Source organism: Silurus aristotelis (assembly GCF_946808225.1).
Source record: "Silurus aristotelis genome assembly, chromosome: 28".
Lineage (NCBI taxonomy): Eukaryota > Metazoa > Chordata > Actinopteri > Siluriformes > Siluridae > Silurus > Silurus aristotelis.
In genome coordinates, this window is record NC_139601.1 from 1,288,939 (window position 1) to 1,311,789 (window position 22,851).

At 34.5% G+C, this 22,851-nt stretch overlaps 2 protein-coding genes across 5 annotated transcripts in view; both read right to left on the minus strand.

Moving 5' to 3' along the window:
* Positions 1 to 5,343, minus strand: part of LOC310721823 (uncharacterized protein) — a 34,351-nt gene extending 29,008 nt beyond the window's left edge. The window contains exons 1-4 of the mRNA XM_083533823.1: positions 5,285 to 5,343; positions 4,843 to 4,860; positions 4,365 to 4,685; positions 4,231 to 4,284 (exon numbers count right to left, since the gene is read on the minus strand). Of these exons, the coding sequence (XP_083389949.1) occupies positions 4,231 to 4,284; positions 4,365 to 4,685; positions 4,843 to 4,860; positions 5,285 to 5,342 (451 nt within the window). The 5' untranslated portion in view covers position 5,343. The remainder of the gene's footprint in view (positions 1 to 4,230; positions 4,285 to 4,364; positions 4,686 to 4,842; positions 4,861 to 5,284) is intronic.
* A 1,020-nt stretch (positions 5,344 to 6,363) lies between these two features.
* On the minus strand, positions 6,364 to 16,365 carry LOC310721841 (uncharacterized protein). 4 transcript variants are annotated; one of them, XM_083533874.1, is made up of 10 exons: positions 16,090 to 16,354; positions 15,878 to 15,949; positions 15,764 to 15,778; positions 15,238 to 15,321; positions 14,384 to 14,402; positions 14,251 to 14,282; positions 14,123 to 14,154; positions 13,969 to 14,035; positions 13,719 to 13,759; positions 13,045 to 13,511 (listed from the first exon to the last, which is right to left on the minus strand). In XM_083533874.1, the coding sequence occupies exons 4-10, from the start codon at positions 15,263 to 15,265 to the stop codon at positions 13,419 to 13,421; spliced, it is 312 nt and encodes a 103-aa protein (XP_083390000.1). In that variant the 5' UTR covers positions 15,266 to 15,321; positions 15,764 to 15,778; positions 15,878 to 15,949; positions 16,090 to 16,354; the 3' UTR covers positions 13,045 to 13,418. The 4 variants fall into 4 exon arrangements, with proteins under 4 accessions (XP_083389997.1, XP_083390000.1, XP_083389998.1 ...); XM_083533872.1 differs by having other exon boundaries at positions 15,631 to 15,787; XM_083533873.1 differs by lacking the exon at positions 15,764 to 15,778.
* Positions 16,366 to 22,851: the final 6,486 nt, after the last annotated feature.

A 22,851-nucleotide genomic window follows, 5' to 3' on the forward strand; every position in this document is an offset into this window, starting at 1 on the left:
ACATTATTGGAATGTAAATTGAGACAGAAGCTGCGTCTCTAGGTGATGGGGCATGTTATGTTTAATCCTCTGGATGTTTTGTGAAGCTTAAATGTCTTGTATTTGTCTTAGTTGTTTATTTTATTACTTATTATATTATTTGAATTGTCATCATTTACGATGCAGCGCCGTACATTTTAGCGAACTACGTTTCGTTGTTGGTGGGACACCAATTAATGTTACACCACAGGAAGCGCGTGCTGTTCACGTGATCGCGTTAGACTTTAAAGAGCGCGCGCCATTATCAAAATGAATTGTCTAATAACTGCATGAAGCGATTTATTTATTTATTTATTTATTTATTAATGTCTGATTATTACTGATATTATTATTATTATCATTATTATTATTATTATTATTATTATTATTCATAATTAGCGGTTATTTGTGTATATTTGGTGAAATGTGGTGTGATGTAAACATAAGTAATTATAAATGTAATAATTTGATTTAATAATAAATAATAATTTAATAATAAAAAATTATATCCATTTTAATGCAGTGTTTTATGTTTAAATCCAGAGAGAAGAATAGCAGTTCAGCAAAGACCTTTATCGCAAACTGAGAATGCAAACTGGATAAAAAATTTAAAACTTTACAAATAAAATAAAAAGATTAGTAATTTTCTATAATAATAATAATAATAATAATAATAATAATAATAATAATAATAATATAATATAATATACACACATAAATCCCTCCAGCTCTTACACACACTGTATTGAATATCAGAATAAACTGCTTTCTGTAGTCAGTAAACACAGATGTTTTATAAAGTATTTCATGACAATATCACGACTATTCTGTTAGAACAAATTTCTCAAAAAATCGCAGAAATGCTTTAAAACGAACAGAATCCAGAAGGATTCTGGCTTGTATTTAACAGAAGACTCGTTTCTATACACTGTACACATTAACATGTGATAATTAAATAATATAAAATAATAATGTGGAATTTACCTAAAAAGATCTAAAGCGTGTTTATTTTCCCACAACACATTTTAATTTATAAAGTATTATATGGTGGGTGAAGCTCGATGTTCAGTACTAATTCTATCCACTAGAGGGAACTAAAACCTCCCATGCATTAATTCATTCATTTACACACGCACACCATGTAGTTATTCTCTGAAGCTGTCCTGTCATGATGGCTAATGAGTTCCAGACTGTTTCACCCCTGATACATTTTTTAGATACAATCAGGAAAAAAAGGATCAGAAATCATAAGATCAAGTATCTTTAATAGACAGAATGGATTTATCATTAGACATCATGATTTCTAATGCAGGATTTGCATAAACACTTTAAATAGTTAACTAAAATTCACTTTAGCTGAAGGGTTCAATGTTTGACAGTGTGATGTCAGTGCTGTAAATATTTTCCAAACATGTCTGGAGTGTAAAATCAAAATGACATTTTAAAATGTTTCCATAATGAGGGAGCAGAAGTGATGGTGGTGAGTTTTAAACTCCTTGAGATGATATGAGGAACACACACAGAGAGGAGGCAGAATCATCAAGAACCTCATGTGAGCGATTTTGGATTATATAATTTTAGTTTGTACACGAATCCAGTGTGTATGATAACTAACTAAACTGGATTTACAGAAAGCTTGTAATGTCAAAATGAAAGTGTCTGCTGGAGTATTTTAAAGCTACGAAATTTACCCGTGATGTATGGTACAGTATAATTTATAATTTAATATGTGAATTGATTGTAGATATTTTTTTATAATGTATGGATTGTAAATAGACAAAAAAGACAATACACGCTACTGCTCCATTTTTAATGTGTATTTCTAGAGATGAAATGCAAATGGATTTAAATAGACACCAAATATCTATAAAGTTCCAGCAGCAGGCCAGTGCTAGCATCGTGCCCATGTTTATTTCTGATTCATGGTTTTCTGCACTTCCTGAACCAGTTTCAGTTTCAGGTGGTAATTTAGTCATGACACAGTAAATAACCATCAGCTCCTTTCACAGCTCTGTGACAGGGTTCTGCCCTGAGCTTCACTCAGTGTCATAGCAACAAGCCAAGTCAATTTATTTCAAATCCTAAAGCAGGATATTAAATGAAATGATGTTTCGAGGCATAAAAGAGATTAGATAAGTATTAATGTTCAGTAAAGTGTGATGTACATCAGTGTATCTGCAGCAGGCTGTACATGGCATCATTGTCTATCGTGGTCACTTGTGTGTCAGCGACGGTGCGATACGTGTAATTCACATTGTCCTGTTTAAACAAAACAAGATGTCCATCATTAGCAGTGTGATTCTAATCACATTACATCAGTCTGCAGAGAAAAGCCTGAAGGTGAAGCAGAAATGAAGCCAAAAAAGAACCCCAGAAAAGCTGCTCTTTTAAAACCATAACCACAAACCAGCAACACACCGACTGAGAGCAAAACTCTACTTACCAGAGTTTTTTTAGACTCCAACTTCACATTTCTACCGGGGTCTGAAAATTCACATTGTGTGTAAAGGGAAGGACGTGTCAGTGGCATGAAGTACAGGTTTGATCATGCTGCGTTGTGAAGGGGTTTGGTGGAATCAGACCTGCTGGAGATGGAGAACTTCCTTCTTGCTTTTATTTTGCAAGCGATCTGATTATATGGTAACTTTCAATTATCTTTCAGTTACATCACTGCATCACTGTGACCGTGAACACTGGTAACTAATCATGACCAATTTAACCCAAATGATACCTACCCTGATCACAGCGGGCCGTCTTCACTTTACATCTGTTACAACAGAATCCACACATTAATGATAAATTATTATGAGGTACTTTCAGATGTGATAAAAACACAATTCAATAAAACACTATTCAAGTAATCACGATATATTTCTAACCTCTTAGTCTTCTGCTTCCCTGAAACACAAAACCATATAATCATCAACACAATCAATTCAGCACGAGTCTGTGTTTATAGATGAAGATAAAGACTTACTGATATAAATGTAGAGAGAGACGATCACCAGTCCAGACAGTAAAACACTCACACTGGAGACTGACAGTATCATAAGCAGTGATCCTGAATAAAATCACACAGGAGAATTAAATATAAACATCTTTGTTTAATTTAACAAAATATTGTATAATTAGATCGTGAAGATTTCCTGATGCGTAACTTTTGTGAAGGCTGTTAAATTTTCAGCCGTTAAAACATTAATGTGTCATAAATATAGTTTTTGTAAAATAAGACCAGACTTTACACGCATTTTTGTGAATTTTAGTTTGTAATGACATTTTACTGATGTACATTCAGTAGGATCTGGAAAAAAAACGTATTGTATTTCTTACAGCAGAACAAATGACAAAGTAAATTGAACAACACAAACACATAATACACAGCACACTTAATACACTGACCTGCAGAGGGTTTCTCTGGAGTGATGGACGACTGTGATGTTTTAGGAGACAAATCTGAAATGCAATAAAATTAAAATGATTCTTAAAAATGTCATGTTATTTTATAAATTAATTAAATGTAATTAAATGTAGATCGTACTCAGCACTGTGACTGCAGTTGAGAGAAAACGAGGAGAAAGAGTATGAACAGAATTCTCCAGTACCCAGGACTGAGAAACATCTACAACAACACACAAATCACACAGTCCCGGACAACGTCAAAGGACAATGACTTGTATATAAACTGACAGTCATCTCGCTGCTCTGACACTTTTCCATATGTAAAAACACAATTGGGGTGAAAGTCAAATCTAGAAAAGCATAACAGATATAAAAGTAAAAAAAACCTTCAAAATAAACAGTGTGGACACCTGTAGCATAAAATACATATTAAATAAACTTTTGCTTTACCCATCAGATTTCTAAATGACGACACCAGGGCCATCCAGCAGCAGTGTTATATATTTTGATTGGCTGATCAGGAGAGCACAAGTCAGAGCTCGCAAACTGCATCTTTAGCCAACTGAGTTTTCAAGAAGAGTATGAGGAAAGTTTGGCCGAAAAATATGATCTTTTTCAAGAACCATTGCGTTTTTTTCCTTTAAAATTTGCACAAAAACACTCAATTTGCCTTAATTTAAAATCCCCAGGAACACTTTAATCTGTGGTCATAAAAATGCACATGAAACCCAGAATCATTTGACGACGTTTAACTACATTTATTAAAAAGTGTAACAGAACAAAACAGCAGCGAATAAAATAAACTGAACTCACATGCAGTAGATTTCTCAGTGGTGATGGACGGCTGTGTTGGTGAAGGAAAGAAACCTGATAAAAAATATATGTAAAAAAGTTCAATTACAATTAAAAGTTACAAAATGAAGATCATGTGATTGAATGTAACTTACGCATCAGACTGTATTTATCACTCATTAGAGAGCGAGCAGTGAGATCAGAGATCAGTGAATAATCACAGCTCATTTCACGACTCTTTACTGACTGTAGACGATGAAACACTTCATTTCTCTGTGCTATAAACATACACACTTCCTTCCCAGAGTTTCTCTTTTTGAAAGGAGATGTTTGTATTGGAAAAGGCTGAGGATTTTCTCCAGTGTAGAGATCACACCTAAAACCAGCAGTTACTGATTCTGACTCTGGTATTTCACATACAAATCTGAATTCATCAGACTGATGATCATAAACAACACTTAGTTTTGGTTTCTGACCTGCAGAGAAATGGAAAAAAGATCAAATATAAATATATAAATAAATAAGATTACAGAAAGAGGTTAATTGATAAAGACATGTCTGTAGTGTAAATAATGTTATATGTGAAATACAAACAGGATTTTATACAAACATCAACTGTAATAAAGCACTTACTCTGCACTGTGACTGGAGCTGGGAGAGAGTGAGGAGAAGGAGTACGAACAGAATTATCCAAAGCGTAGTAACATATGATATTAAATGTTCCAGGAGACCTGCGTCGTGTCCACATGATCAGTTCAGAACCAGTAAGTGAGAGTCGACATGATGGAGAGAGTTTTATATTTGTTCTGTCTCTCTCTGGGTAGAAAAAACACTGAGACACTTTAACATTGAGTGGAGCAGCACAGTGAAGCTGCACTGATCCTCTCTGTGTGATAACTTCAGGAGACACATGTAGCCGGGGCAGGAATATCTACAACTACACACACACACACACACACACACACACACACACACACACACACACACACACACACACACACACACACACACAGTTACATTATAAGCATCTATTGGAGAAAATGACTAATAGCACAATATCACAATAACGACTCACTTTGAGAGTTAATGCTCAGAATCAGATGGAAGAAGAACAGGAGGACGAGCAGCACCATTTCACAGCCACTGGATGAAATGAACACATCGAAACTCTCTGCTCAAAACAACAGAATGTGGAAACTAAATATTTTAGCCACAGGAAAACCACTTAGTCTAGTGTCTAACAGAACGCACATCTCTACACTGCAGCTTCAAGTTTACAGAACTTCACACTAATCCATACACACATACTGTAGTACAGAACAGTGTTCTGTAAGAACATGATGCAATATAATAAATAATTGCAGAATTATTACTGCACAACATGTACGTGGATGTTGACTGCACAAAGATATGGTTATCTTATATATTGTATATGTGCAGTCTGGTTCTGGTCAAGAATAAACTATGGATGATTAGGAGTCAAACCGACAGGTAATGTGTAATAATTCAGTCTGATTTCTGCCACACAAACACAACACAAGCCAATTTCACACAGGTCCAGTGGAATGAATAAAGTTTTGATAAATAAAGAGCTTTAATGTGTTTAATTTATTTGAAAACATGATCATTTCCCTTCAGTTCTGGCAGTTTGTTTGAGAAGCTGTTTATATGGTGATTCAGTGTTGATTGACTTCTGAGAAAACCGACGACACACTGAGAAACTGGAAATGTTCCTTTAGTAGTTAAATTCACTCCGTATCATCACTGTACCACCTCCAGTCTCCCCTCAAATAAATATTTAGTATCAGAACTTAATGTATTCATTCATTCATCCTGACATGGATTATGATTCTACATGCAAAATGCTGATTTCATTTTATTGATTTATTTAATTTTCTCTTTGACAGGATTTGAGATGAACTTTAATAAAAAATTACTTCAGCGCAGGAACAACTGAGTTTTATTTAATACCATCATTATTTCTAAATTATTTCTTTAAATGAAGATATACAGAATTTATGAGAAGGAAATGTTTATTTTATTTATTGGTAGATTGCATGCAGAAATTATGATACATATTTGTATGTAATATACTTAAATTTTGCATTAAAAGTAATAATAATGATAACAGTAATGAATGTAATAGTAAAATTCAGTATTAAAATGATTCACAGAAAAGGTTTTTAGAAAATAGTTTGAACACTTCATGATAACACTCACTGGAGATTTACATGATATGGAGTGTTTATTAAAAGTGGGATGGTGATGAGCAGTGAATAAAAATCAGATTAATTATAGAGATCATTTCTCCTGTTCAGTGTCTATCATTCAGAAGAAGCTGAAACGAGCTGGGTTTTGTCTTAAAGCTGCTGAGGGGAGAATGTGTACATCACCTCTGTGTAAACCTCATCACTGTCTGCTGTGGAACCACACACACACACACACACACACACACACACACACACACACACACACACACACACACACACACACACACACACACTGTATATATACATGTTCTTCTTTGCCATTTAATGCAAAAATAAAAGATATGCTTATATATGCAAACCATATGATTATAACTGAGTGTAAAAGAAAGTAAAAAGTGATAAACATACTGTGACCACAGTGGCTCATGTTCAGTTTACGTCTGTTGTTAAAAGAATCCACACAGATAAACACGACTATTAGACACTTAGATTTGATAAAAATCAGGATTTAATAAAACAGTGTTAATTTAAATACAATACATTTCTAACCTCTCAGTCCTCTGTTTCCCTGAACAACAAAAACACAGAATTATGAACACAATCAATTCAACACAATGAGTCTGTGTTTAAACATGAAGTTAAAGACTTACTGATACACATGCAGATACAGATGATCATCAGTCCAGCCAGAAAAACACAGACACCGGATACTCTTATTACCATAAACAATGACCCTGAAAAAAAATCATACAGGATTTGTTCAAAATGATTTATTGGATAATTAGATCATAAATATTCCCAACTCAGCGCTTTTACAGTAAAACAGTGAGATAGTAAGTAACAGGGTGGTGTGATGTAGTGCAGTTACTGTTACTATGAAGAAGTTACTATAATTGAGTTTTTTTTCTTATGCCAGTGTAACATGTCAACAATTACTATTTTATTTATTAATATAAGATTGCTAGTGTTTTTGCCATTTATATGTCAGGATCTGAAGAAGTTTAATGAAGTTTTATGTGAAGTTTATAAATGTTTCTTGATGCAGCATTTTCAGTTGTAAGAACATTCACATTAACGTTACTACAAATATCAATTTTGTTTTAGAAGAATTCTACAAAAATGTTCAGAAAGGCGTTTGCACAATATTTGCACATTAGTGGAAAAACTGAATTTAATGAAAATATCTATAATATTCAAACTGACACAGGATAAACTGACACAGTGTTTGGCAGTATGTTTTAATGAACAATACAATTCTTTTTTTTAAACCATGGCACTTTGCATCTACAAACTTAAATTATGTGGGACAGCACTATTGGGTTTTCTCCATTTATGTCATTCAATACAGTGTGCTAATAATAAGTTATGGATAAGTTGCCAGACAGAATTTCCAGAGCTTACAGTAAAAGTATTGAGGTGTCTTTTACCCTTTCCAACTACATACCTTTGTGAGAGCGGTTTTTCCACACTGGCAAATCCAAAGAACAAGTACAGGGCAAGGCTAGAACCAGAGAATGATATGAGGCTGTCACTATTTACCACTATATCACCACAAATAGACAGACTGTGTGGAAGTCACCATGCCCAGAAATCCCACTAAGAGGTAAGGAGTACCCCCCCCCACACACACACACACACACACACACACAATAGTGGGCCGCCGATTACTTGTTAGTCACAATGGTGGTCCCTGGCACAGAACCAGTTAAAAAAAACCCTGGTGTAGATCAGCACTGTGACTGGAGCTCAAAAAGAGAGTGAGAAGAAGGAGTGTGAACAGAGGTCTTCAACATTCTCATAATGTTGGTGATATAACATCACTCCAGCCCTATACAGTACTGTGTGTGTGTGTGTGTGTGTGTGTGTGTGTGTGTGTGTGTGTGTGTGTGTGTGTGTGTGTGTGTGTGTGTGTGTGTGTGTGTGTGAACTTAAATGATTTGCAGTAACTGTTACATTACATTGTTTTTAAAATGTTAATGTATATAATTTCTCATGGTCAGAACTACTACACAATAAACTTACTAGTGGTTGTGTATCTTGTGGCGTGTGGGTGAGTTGAAAGATCTGAAGAAGCAAGAAAGAAAAGTACACAATATTATAATAAAAGTCATTTATTATTTTAAATGAGTAAACAGAGGGAGATGGAGGAATAAATGGAGCTGCTGTAGGAGTCTCTGTAGTGATGGATGCTGATGTTACAGTACAGAAACAATACAAACACAATAAACACCACAACATTCTAATGTAGTGCATTAAATCTGAGTTACTCACCAGCACTGGTTTTCTCTTTCACAGTGGAGGGAGATGGGGGTGGTGGTGGTGGTGTTGTGTTTGTTACTGTTGTGATTGTTGTTGTTGTTGTTGTTGTTGTTGTTGTTGTGGTGGTGGATGTTGTAGTAAAATAATCTGACAAAATAAAGAAAGAAAATGTATTTTTAAATAATTTATAGTTATAAAGTAAAGAAACTATAAACTGAGACATATTTTATACATGTATAACTTACGCATCAGACTGTATTTATCACTTATTAGAGAGCGAGCAGTGAGATCAGAGATCAGTGAATAATTACAGCTTATTTCACGACTCTTTACTGACTGTAGACGGTGAAACACTTCATTTCTCTGTGCTATAAACATACACACCTCCTTCCCAGAGTTTCTCTTTTGAAAGGATATTTTTTTATAAGGCTGAGGATTTTCTCCAGTGTAGAGATCACACCTAAAACCAGCAGTTACTGATTCTGACTCTGGTATTTCACATACAAATCTGAATTCATCAGACTGATTATCATAAACAACACTTAGTTTTGGTTTTTGACCTGCAGAGAAATGGAAAAAAGATCAAATAGAAATGAATAAAAAAAATAACAGAGTAAAGAAAAAGGTTAATTAATAAAGACATGTCTGTAGTGTAAATAATGTTATATGTGAAATACAAACAGGATTTTATACAAACATCAACTATAATGTAGCACTTACTCTGCACTGTGACTGGAGCTGGGAGAGAGTGAGGAGAAGGAGAAGAAATTCCTGATTTCCTGATGATGCTGCACTGATTCTCTCTGTGTGATAACTTCAGGAGACACATGTAGCCGGGGCTGAGGAAGATCTACAACTACACACACACACACACACACACACACACACACACACACACACACACATTACAGTATATTATTTATATATATATATATATATATACACATTAATTAAAACATTTTTTACAGTCTAAGGAAATACACGCACTGTAAAACATGAGCAGAACATATTAATCTTAGCAAGTAAAGAAATCTTGAATAAAGTGAATTTTATTTATTTATTATTTGTTTTATAGGGTACAATAATCTATAGAAAACCTAATAAGCCAAAAGATCATAAAATCTTTGTTTGTAATTTTATTTACTGTTTTTCTTGTTTCTGAATTTTCTTTAAATAGCAAAATAATTTAATTTAAAATGTGAAACTGGTAAAAAAATACTAGTTTAATAGTAATAATAATAATAATAATAATAATAATAATAATAATAATAATAATAATAATAATAATAATAATAATAATGTCTAAAAGTGGCTTATTTTTAGCTGCACACTGCTCTGAGCTTTTTAAATGTGTCTTATGACAAAAATCCCTATTCAATAATTAATTGAGTTTTATTTTCCATGTATCACTATTCAGTGTTTCTCTATAAGAAATAACTATTGTAGTTATTTATTTATTTAGTTAAAAAATGACTCACGTTGCAGGTGAATGTCCTGAATCAGATGGAGGATGAGGAGAAAAGTGATCAGCATCATGTTTTTAAATATGAATATAAACCTTCAGAAGCAGAACATTAGGAGGATGGTCTGGTCTGGTCCGTTTCTCATACAATGTGAGCAGAGACTGAGATCTTTTTTACTTGAGCTCAGAGGAAAACCACAGCAACTGTTCACAGTCCTGTGAGAAAGAAAAAGCTGTGTTTTTTATAGATCAACACAGACATGTCTGGTAACATCTATAGATATTTATTACTTTATACATGAAGAAAAATGAATGTAACACATGTGGCTACATGACAATGGAATTTTAACATGTTTTTTTCGAACAGGTCCATCTTTGGACTCAGCATTTAGTACATCAGCATTGCAGATCTAATACACCTACACAATTTTAGGATAAGATAAGATATACCTTTATTCGTCCCACAGTGGGGAAATTTCTTTGTTACTGCAGCAAAGAAAAAAAAATATAATAATTATAAATAAATAGGAAAAAAATTACAATCTATTTATCTAAACAAACAGTAAATGCTGTATTGCAACCAATCCAATCTCACTTCAAGTCTGATAGCTGCCATATGCCATAAGCGTTATGATGCTATTATTATTATTATTATTATTATTATTATTATTATTATTATTATTATTATTATTATTATTATTATTATTATTTATTATTTTTTTATTATGATTATATCAGTATTTTAATTATCAATTATTAGGATAATTTATTGTATGTATTTTTTTTCTGAAATGTGTTTTTTTTTTTTTTTGCAATAATGGAGGCAGTGAAGTATTTTTTAATATATATTATATTTTAAACAAGAAGACATAAAAAAAAATGTCTCTGTTCAGAGAAAAATATAATAAATAAAGAAGAAGAAATAAATAAAGTATTTGATATTTAGAGCTCAAATTGACTTCCCAGTAAAATAAATAGGATGATGTTTTTAAATAAAATGTTTACACTTTTGTAAAAATATTGAATTAGCCATCTTCTATGGTGAGGTCTGCTGGTGCAGCAGCATCTCTACTGCAGACAGGAAGAGACTGGACAAGCTGATCAGGAAGGTCTGCTCATACCTGGGGATTTGTAAAGTTCAAACCAATTTGAGCCAATTGTATTAGTGAAATTTAAGTTATGTGTGCTGAATTGTGTTGAATTATGCTGTCCGACTTCTTATACAAATACATTTAGAAACTGTTTTCCAGCAAACCTCTGTTTAATCCAGTTACACTCACACCACTTCATCTCTGCACCACCTCCTGATGTTTAATATCAGTACTTATTCTATCCACTAGGGGCGCTAACATTTAATTCATGTGGGCTGCCATGCTGATCTGAAATCAGGTTTAACAGTGAATCAGCTCAGCATAAATACAAATGATGCACAGTTTCAAATCATACAAACGAACAAGAATATATATTTTGTAAACGGTTCATTATTATCTGTGTGAGAGAAGAGAAGCAGTGAGTCCTGTTCAGTGTCCGCATCATTCAGAGGATGCTGAAAAGATCTGTGTTTCCTCTGAGAGCTGTGTGTAAACCTCATCACTGTCTTCAGGGGAATAATAATCACACATTTCTCATTAACATTTAGTACAAAAATATAACATTTAGTGGATTAATTACCCACTTTACTGTTTAATGTTTTATTTGGATTTACTGTACAGTAATGATTCCTTATGAATAATTGTTAATAATTATTGTTAATAATTATATTTAAAATGTGATTAATTATTTTGTTAACTTTTCAGAAACACCTTTAAAACTGATGAAAGAAAACATTGCAGAGGCAAAAAGTGATGACCAGTCAGACGTTTATATTATTATATCAGGAATCATATACAGTTCTTACAAATATCCATTCATAATCATTATTAGGAAATAAACATCTCAATTTTGAGTGTCCCTGTCTGTCAACTCTGTCCCTGTCTATCATCTATGTCTGTTATCTTTGTCCCTGTCTGTCATCTCTGTCTGTCATCTCTGTCCCTGTCTGTCATCTCTGTCCCTGTCTGTCATCTCTGTCTGTCATCTCTGTCTGTCATCTCTGTCCCTGTCTGTCATCTCTGTCTCTCGTCTCTGTCCCTGTCTATCGTCTCTGTCCCTGTCTATCACCTCTGTCCCTGTCTGTCGTCTCTGTCCCTGTCTGTCGTCTCTGTCCCTGTCTATCATTTCTGTCCCTGTCTGTCATCTCTGTCCCTGTCTGTCATCTCTGTCTGTCATCTCTGTCCCTGTCTGTCATCTCTGTCTCTCGTCTCTGTCCCTGTCTATCGTCTCTGTCCCTGTCTATCACCTCTGTCCCTGTCTATCGTCTCTGTCCCTGTCTGTCGTCTCTGTCCCTGTCTGTCGTCTCTGTCCCTGTCTATCATTTCTGTCCCTGTCTGTCATTGCTGAAATAACGATAATATATATATATATATATATATATATATATATATATATATATATATATATATATGTATGTGTGTGTGTGTGTGTGTGTGTGTGTGTGTGTGTGTGTGTGTGTGTGTGTGTGTGTGTGTGTGTCTGTGTGCTCATAATGTGTTTTTGGAGTATCTTCTAACTTTTAACATTTTAACAATGATGGCAAAGAATATTTGGAGATTTAATTAGGATGAATTTAGTGCAGAAGACAAGCAGTCTGTTCTGTTAAGTCTCAAGATTTAAATGCCTATAATATTCAAAGCTTATAATACAGGGAGTCAGGGTTTTTACCCCAATTTAGGCAAATTTAAATAAAAGTTGTGAAAGAAAAAACAAGTCTGTGCTTTATTATTTCTTTTTTATGTAAAGTATATGTGTAGCTTTAACCATGATGTACAGATCAATTCCTCTTGTAAGAAATTGTCCAGCAAGATTCAGAAACTACTGTAGACTTAAAGTAAAAACAGCATGAAATAAATTACATTACTGCGGAATTAAGAATATTTATTTCAATAGTTCGGTTGCTTGTAACATGCCGTTCCTTGTATATTGCTCATATTCATTTCTGACGTGATTTTCTACATTTCCTAATACAGATTCTCAATATGCAGATAAAATTTGGTCATGAAGCAATTGTAAAACCATCAGCTTTAAGCGTTATTCTGTGCCATCGTGGTTACAAAGCAGCAAAAGTCCATTTATTTAAAATACAAAAGCAAGCTAATTCATTTCATCATGTGTCGAGGCATAAAAGACATGCGGATATCAGTGTACATAGTGATTTTACATTCAGTAAGATGTGATGTACATCAGTGCATCTGCAGCAGGATGTTCTCTGCATCATTGTCTATTGTGGTCACTTGTGTGTCAGCGACCGTGCAATACGTGTGATAGTCATCGTCCTGTTCAAACACAACAACAAGATGCCTTTTATTAGCAGTGTGGTTTTAATCACATTACATCAGTTTGCAAAAACCACTGCTGCAGACAAAACCTTAATGTGCAGCAGAAACGCAGCCAAAAAGTAGCACAAAGGCTGCAATGATGAAACCGTAACCACAAACTGGCAATACAATTTATTTACAAACTGATAGCAAAACACTTCTTACCTCTGTTTTCTGAGAATCCACATCTACATCTCCACTGGGGTCTGAAAATTTACATTGAGTGTAATTTTAAAGGTGTCTCATAGTGGCATGACATCTGGATTATAAGAGTGTGATCTAAATAATTCAACAAAGATCTACACAAGTGAACCGATTACTTGTTCTGTCTATGTTTCTATTATATCTGAGATTGTATTCAGTTTGATAAATAGCTGTGAATGTCTTCTGTGTGAGATTGTACTGTAGAATTTACCCAAAGGCATTGGTTGAACGGGTGTGTGTTTAATCTCAGAATAAAGTCCATCCACTTCTGAGTTGGACTAAACATCAGAGAAGTAAGTTATTAACAATATATTCTTTAAGAGGGAGTTACAATTTATTATTCATTACACATAAATGATACTAACGTTATTCATATCAGTCATGGGCATCATAACTCCTGGAATAAACACAATACTTTTAAAGCTACGTAGGTTCTGGAGATGTGTTTAGGCTGTTCTATATTTCCAGCTTGGTAAGAAAGTGATAAACATACCGTGATCACTTTGGGTCGCTTTACGTTTACGTCTAAAAGAATCCACACAGATAAACACTGCTTTTAGACACTTAGACGTGAGAAAAGCAGGATTTGATAAAACACTGCTTGTTGAACACAATACATTTCTTACCTCTCAGTCATCTGCTTCCCTGGAAACAAAAAACACAGAATTATCAACACAATCAATTCAGTTCACTTCAGCAGTAAAATAAAATTTAAGACTGAGTAGAGATGTGAATCTCCATAACTGAGGATGATCAAATTCACATCTCAATCTGAGAGTCAACGATACGATGCATTAAAAAAAAAAAAAAAAAAAAACGATACGATACGATACGATTCACTTCTATTATAATGCAGTGTGATTCGATTTCAATTCGATTCAACACAATGCAATTTACTGCTATATGAAAGAATAATAGAAATTATATAACAATAGAAAAAATATGATGCTCTGCAATCCAACATGGTACAGTTCACTTTTATTTATTTCATTCAGACAGACAGCAAATAATCAATTTACTTAAGTGCCGTTTGACTTCTAACACATGGTCCTTTCACAAACACACCTTTATAATGTAAAAAAAAAGAAGAAAAAAAACACCAGATGTTTTGTTTCTGTTCTGTCTCAAGGAAGATGCAGCTCTACCTCTGCCATGTTAATCTTTATTCTATGGGACTCTCGGCCATATTCATGTAGCAGCACTGGTGCTGAGAGAAGGTGCAGGAGAAATCAATCTACATATAAAAAATTTGTTACAAATCATTTGTCACTTTCTTAATAATAAAAGTACAGTATACAGTATATCGACTAATAATTATATATAAATAAATTGTTTTTTACCGATGCAAATATTCATGCATGGTGATACAAATGCGAACTTCAATTCGATGCACACTTTTTTAAATCGATGCACCACAACTTTAAATTTAATGCTGATGCACTGGTGTGAATTAGTGAATCGTAACATCTCTAAGACTTACTGATGCACATGCAGAGCCAGACGGTCATCAGTCCAGCCAGTAAAACACAGACACCGAACACTGACAGTATGATCAGCAATGATTCTGAATAAAATCACACAGGAAGAAACATAAACTCAGTTATTATTTAATACAATATTGGATAATTAGATAATGAATAGTTGCTCTAGCATTTGATATAAGCCAATATACCCTTTAAAATTAGTGCGCTTTTGTTGCTTGTAAGCATGTAATACACCTAAATAACCTAATTAAATAACATTTAGTAATAAACTCAAACAGGAACATGACAATCAGCATCAAACTGCACTCACAATATACACACAATATATATAATGTGTATAATACGTCATTTTAATTCTCATTGTCAAAAATACTACACAATAAACTTACTAGTGGTTGTGTCTCTTGTGGTGATTGGGCGTTTTGAAAGACTCGAAGAAGCTTAAAAGAAAAGTACTCAACATATAATAAAGGCCATTTATTTTCAATGAATAATCACCTGGGAATGGAGGAATAAACTGACCTGCTGTAGGAGTCTCTGTAGTGACTGATGTTACAGAAGAGAAACAATTAACACAATGACCAAAGAGCACAAAACTGTAGTATAAAGTAATGTGATTAAAGCTGAACATCTAACCTGCACCACTGGTTTCTTTATTAATGGATGGTGGTGGTGTTGTAAAGCCAATGTTTAGTATTGCTTTCTCATCTGCAAAAGAATATAGCATTATAACATATCTACAGAAAGGAGGTATATTACACACATTAATGTTATGTTTCTAATTTAAACTTGAATTTCTTAACATATCAAATCAGATATTAACTGTATTGTAGTAATGTAGCACTTACTCTGCACTGTGACTGGAGCTGGGAGAGAGTGAGGAGAAGGAGAAGAAATTCCTGATTTATCCACAGTGTAGTAACATATTAAATGTTCCAGGAGACCTGCGTCGTGTCCACATGATCAGTTCAGAACCAGTAAGTGAGAGTCGACATGATGGAGAGATTTTTAGATTTGTCTTGTCTCTCTCTGGGTAGAAAAAACACTGAGACACTTTAACAGTGTGTGGAGCAGCACAGTGAAGCTGCACTGATTCTCTCTGTGTGATAACTTCGGGAGACACACGTTCCCGGGGCTGAGAAACATCTACAACTACACACACACACACACACACACACACACACACACACACACACACACACAAATTAAAATATCAGTGAATGATTTCTACATTATGTGCCAAACTGGATAAAACTGCATCTGTCAAAACATGCACTTGAATTAAACAGCTGTATGTGTATTTGTGAGAAAACATTGATGTAATTTACAAAACACAATCTAAAAGCACAAAAATGAATAAAATTAAAGAATTATGCAATGAAGCAGACAGACATAAACCGTAGTGTAGCACTTACTCTGCACTGTGACTGGAGCTGGGAGAGAGTGAGGAGAAGGAGAAGAAATTCCTGATTTATCCACAGTGTAGTAACATATAATATGAACTCTTCCAGAAGACCTGCTTTGTGTCCACATGATCAGTTCAGAACCAGTAAGTGAGAGTCGACATGATGGAGAGATTTTTAGATTTGTCTTGTCTCTCTCTGGGTAGAAAAAACACTGAGACACTTTAACATATTGTTGAGCAGCACAGTGAAGCTGCACTGATTCTTTCTCTGTGATAACTTCAGGAGACACGAACAGTCGGGCCTGAGGAAGATCTACACACACATGCCAAAAGACACTATAAATACACACACAAAACATCAAACAAATAAAACACAACTGAAATTAAAAGACCAAATTATAAATGTATCATCAACAACTTCATAATATTTATAAGATTATATAATAATCATAATATTTCTTAGCTGCTGAATAATTAAAATAAACTGAACACAAGTCTAAATTTCACCTGAAACTATATTTCACTGCTGTTTAGACTAAACTGTGGTAGTTACTGTGTTGGTTGTAGCTATTTATGTGTAGATCTTTTGTTAGAGTTTGTATGAAATAAAATGAGGGGGTTTGACACAGTAGGCAGGTTCTTTTAAACTGTTCTCATTTATTCTTAATTATATATTAATACTATGTTTAGAAATGGTGGATTATATCGATAGACTTTTTTTTCTGGATGTAAAGCATCAAATTTATAGTAAGTTTAAAGAAAATTCTAGTTTTTAATATAAAACATTATAATTTATCATTTATTATCAAAATTTTATGATAATATAAATGATAAAGTTTTAAGACAAATTTTCTGCAGAGTTCATAGCAGACTAAAAATAAATAAATAAAAAAAAATTTTTTTTTAGATTAATTCTCCTAAAAGTGAACAATAAAAAAAACAATATAATTAAAGATATATTTTAATGAAAACGTTTAAAAAACAAAAAAACTTTTTAAGAATTACATCTAAGAAAAAGTTTAAAACTCCATGTTCTCTTCATCTCAGTGCTGATGAAATATTACATATAGAGATGATTAATTTATTTCATTGTGCTTTATCAGGAACATGAAATAGCTCATACAGCAAAAACACAGTTTCATAATAATAATAATAATAATAATAATAATAATAATAATAATAATAATAATAATAATAATATATCTATAAAAAAAAAAAAAAAAAAAAACCAACTCACATTGCAGGTAAACATCATTAATCAGATGGAGGAAAGTGAGAATGATGAGAAGCATCATTTCAGACTCACTGGATGACCCTAAAGCTGTGAGTTTCTTTTCTAAAATCTGGAAAAGAAATAGTTTTAGTTCAGAAGAAAACCCTGAACTTGCACACCTGTAATCTCTACACCATCTCTATACAAAGCCAAAGTGTTATTTTATATATGAATATGTATGAAACAGTTTTTAAATATGAATACAGACCTTCAGAAACAGAATATTGGGAGGGCAGACTGGGCTGTTTCTCATATAGACTGTAAGTAAAGATGAGACAGAGAGCGTTTTCACTCGAGCTCACAGGAAAACCACAGCTACAGACAGTTTAGAACAGTTTTCACCTGTCCTGAACACACAGGGTATAAATATCCAGCACCTCGACATCTTCACAGTCCCACAAGAACAAAATACTTTGTGTTTTTTAGATCAGTTCTGTTAATAAAAATGCAGCTGTGTTTGCTGCTAGTGAGGTGAAACTGCAGATAAACACTGAGTTGTAGGAGCTTTCGGCACTGAGAGTGTGGAAGAACACAAACTCTTACTGTACTTTATTTCATTACTGTACAAGCAGCAGCTTCAGTGTAGTTACAGAACACAGGTTTGAACTCCTGATTATTGATGTGCTGATATTCTCTTCTAGGACTTGTTTATGTAAGGCAGCAGCAAAAGTATTACATTTTTTTACATATCTGTACTGAGAAAAGTGTGTGTGTGTGTGTGTGTGTGTGTGTGTGTGTGTGTGTGTGTGTGTGTGTGTGTGTGTGTGTGTGTGTGTGTGTGTGTGTGTGTGTGTGTGTGTGACATACATTTCTCACTACATTTACATGCACAAACAGTTCTTGGGAAAAAAAATACATATATATATATATATATAGTTTTTTTTTCGTTTTTATATAAAGTGCCTTTTTAAAGATGGTATATAAAATATATTATTATTATTATTATTATTATTATTATTATTATTATTATTATTATTATTATTATTATTGTGGATGTAGGCTAAAGTCACCACAACGTGAGAGAGAGAGAGAGAGAGAGAGAGAGAGAGAGAGAGAGAGAGAGAGAGAGAGAGAGAGAGAGAGAGAGAGAGAGAGAGAGAGAGAGAGAGAGAGAGAGAGAGAGAGAGAGAGAGAGAGAGAGAGAGAGAGAGAGAGTGTCCACTAGAGGTCAGCACATGCTGCATTTAAAAAAATTTAATGTTATTTCTGTACTCATGACTGCCCTCATGAGTCTAAAATACAAGGCAGTGTTAGTACTGTAGTTTAATACTTATTTTTATTACTTAGGCTCAGGTCTCAGTACATCACTGTATAAGCATGTACTGTACTTAGTGTGTGTGTGTGTGTGTGTGTGTGTGTGTGTGTGTGTGTGTGTGTGTGTGTGTGTGTGTGTGTGTGCAGTCCACAGTACTTTCTCATGGGAATATACTTTTTGGGTTTGACAGTAATTATAGAAGATTATAGTTTTGGTTGTGGTGTTGTGTTGTGTATATAAAAACGTAACTGCTGTTTGTTTGACATCACGTTTACACAGTGTGTACTGATGTGCTTTTGTTCTTATTCAGAGATCACAGAAATGATATTTTAATACTACAGCAGCATATTTAAGGCCCAGGAGGGAGCTGAAGTAGTATGATGGGCTCTGGACATGTTCGTCTTCTAGCTACGTTTAGACAAAATCATATAAAAATGTAACAGTGTTTTTTTCCTTTATTTCCACTGCTGAATTGGAGCGATATCACACTGCTGAAGAGGGAACGTGTCATGTACAGATAATACAAGCATAAAAAAAAACGCAAAGATTCATCTGATGCATCCAATCTCTATCTTTGTAACCCTTATTTGACATGTATGTTGCCACGTCACAGCTCGAGGGTTATCAGTTTGATCCTAATTTCTCGACTGTTTCCAGTGTCTGTGTGGGTTTCCTCCAGGTTGGGGCTTGGATCAGCTCTCTCTGTGTGTGTGTGTGTGTGTGTGTGTGTGTGTGTGTGTGTGTGTGTGTGTGTGTGTGTGTGTGTGTGTGTGTGTGAATTTGTTCCTTAACAGGTTCCAGATCCACTTACGTGACAGAAGAAATCACTGATTTAACACGGATGGATTTGTGCCAGTATGTAAAGCATCATCGACATCATTTTTGAGTGTTCCATCATTGTGTCTCCTCGTCTTTGAAACCCTCATACTGTACGTAACATGTTTTACAAAATGAGGTGTCCTGTCCTCTTTTCGGTTTCTGGAGCGATAATCCCCGAACCGAAGATTAAAGCTGTGCTTTTCTGATTGCAGGATTGGTTATGTAAGCTGCGGGGGAAAGGGATCGAGAACTAGGCTGGTGATGCAACGCTGGTGATGCTCACTGACAAATGTTTTAAACAATGACTAAGATAGAAGAAGAACTCTGGCTACAGGAGGCCCTTACAAGTATAATATTATTCTCAAAATATAAATACACAACTATTCTTATGAGCTGCGTGAAATCTCAGCAGAAAGAAGCAGGTTTTTATGGCATCCTTGTTGATTTCTTCTAGTTCGTGTGACTGCATTAGTCATCCGTGCTTCCTCAGGGCTGCTCTGTGGTGGTGCACTGGCAATAGAGCATAATGACTCAAACTTCACCCAGACAACTGCATGAATCATGCATGGTTTCCTTTTTTTTTTTTTTTTTTTTATTGTTTGGTGTTCAGAGTAAGTATCAGAATGGAGTAATCTTATGTGAGTAAATGTAAACGTAAACGTTCATTGTTTTCCTGCAAGTAAGGTCTCGAAGTACAACATACAATACAACAAGCCCATAGAGAACTCCTGAATAACCTTCAAAGATCTGCTCTCCTGAACCTGCTTGCTGATTTTCCTTTACACAGAATAAATCGCTATTTTTATTTTCTAAATCATCTTGTTCATTTATTTATGCTTATTTTTAATTCTCATCCCATCTGTGAGGAATCTGTAGTGTGTGTTGCTGCTACAGGTGGTGTGGTAAAGACAAGTACAGCTGAGATCATGACATTATAAAAGTTTTAGCTTTATGTTTGACTGTTACAAAGCGCTGGCACTGGAGACTCCTTCCATAAGGGTTACAAAAACACCAGTTCAAAGAAATTCAACATTACCCTTGTCTGATATTATGCAAAACGCTGGAAACTAAATCTACAGGTTCATACAGGGTCATGCAGTTCCCCTGGTCGTCCCACAGACCGATTCATCTGAATAAATTTGTTCGTGATTTAGGGAGGTTTTCAGACACGTCTGGTTTCTCGGTTTCTCTCTAAATAAACCTTTGGTTGTTTGTTCTCGGTCTGCGTCACGTCTATGACCTGTACGCTACATTTGACTTGGTCAGAATCACTGTCTGATCTAATTTCCCTTTCACTGGAACTAAGTCCACACATGATCACCTTTCATCTAATCAACGTCTCTTTTAAAAGTCCTCCTTCATCGTTTTGCAGGAACGCCATGTTGATGTGGTGTGCGCTAAATAACCTCTTTAAATCAGTGCTCCAGGTTCTCTAAAGATCTTGTTAGAGCATGCACTGAATATCATTTTCAGCTTCGTGTGTGATGTGCCAGATTGATGATGATGTGCGAAGCGAAGCTCTGTCTTTTCAGAGCTGCTATTTTGGGGATTAGACCTAAAAATACTGAAGCTTTCCTGAGAAGTGATGATTGCTCTGGGAAACCTTGTGTTTGTTACTTACAGGGTGCATACTCATACCAAACCAAACATTCCCATAGTGTGTGTGTGTGTGTGTGTGTGTGTGTGTGTGTGTGTGTGTGTGTGTGTGTGTGTGTGTGTGTGTGTGTGTGTGTGTGTGTGTGTGTGTGTGTGTGTGTTTGCATGCTTTTTTTCCACCACAACCTAGGCACACTCAAAATAACTTTCAACCAAACACAGACTGCTGTGTTACAGATGCAGTCAATTAATCAAAAAATCTAAAGTTTATTTATTCAGAACCTTTTAGAATGAGCTGTAAACAAAGTGCTCAAAAAAAGTACTAATTCAAATAAATAGAACATTCACACCCAAGTATCAGTCAAAAAACACAATAGAAACTTAACATCCTTTATAATTTAAAGCCATAGAAAAAAAGGCTTTTTAACAAAGATTTATAAATTGCCAGGTTTGAGGATCCTCTTATATTAAAAGGCAAATTGAGCAGTGATGAAGAAGCGTGATGAAGGATGGAGCTGTATTAAGTCGACAAGGTATTTGGGAGCTGAATCATTTTAAGTTTATAGACAAACTTTAGAACTTTCAAATCATATAACCAAAACAGGGTTATATGTTCTCATCTATTAATCAGAATACAAGCAACAGCATTTTGAACCAACTGTAACCTGCTCAGTGATAATCTATAATCTAATAATCTGACCTGGAGCCAATAAATACATTTGGAGCCTTTTTAAGATCTGAAAATGATAAAAAGAAAAAAGGCTTTACTTTGGAAAGTAATCTGAGTTAAAAGAAACCGTTTTTTTTTATTAATTGAGGTTATATGTTTGTCAAAAGTAAAATTGGTATCACAATAATCCCTAATTCCATACACAGGGTTTTATAGAGGAAGCCAAAGAACCAATTAAAGTGCCGATATACCAAGTCACGGCGAGTTTGGCTAAATGACATCACCTCTGTGTTACTTTTGTTTAGATTAAACACTTGAGAAACAATACTAATGAAAAATTGGATCATTTCAGATCTGAGGTGCTTAAATGTGTCTGCTAACAGGAAGTCCGGCTCACATGTGATTTTGGATTTTTATTGGCAAACATGATGGAGTTCCGAGGTCAGAGTTCACTTAGATGTAGACCTCAAGCGTCATTATGTTGTGGATTTTGTCAAGTGACCCAGACTACACGTCCCCTCGAACACTGCACCAAGTCACGTGGTTGTTTTTGTGTCTTTAGTTTGTCGTCCACTGTTGTTTTGTTCCCCAG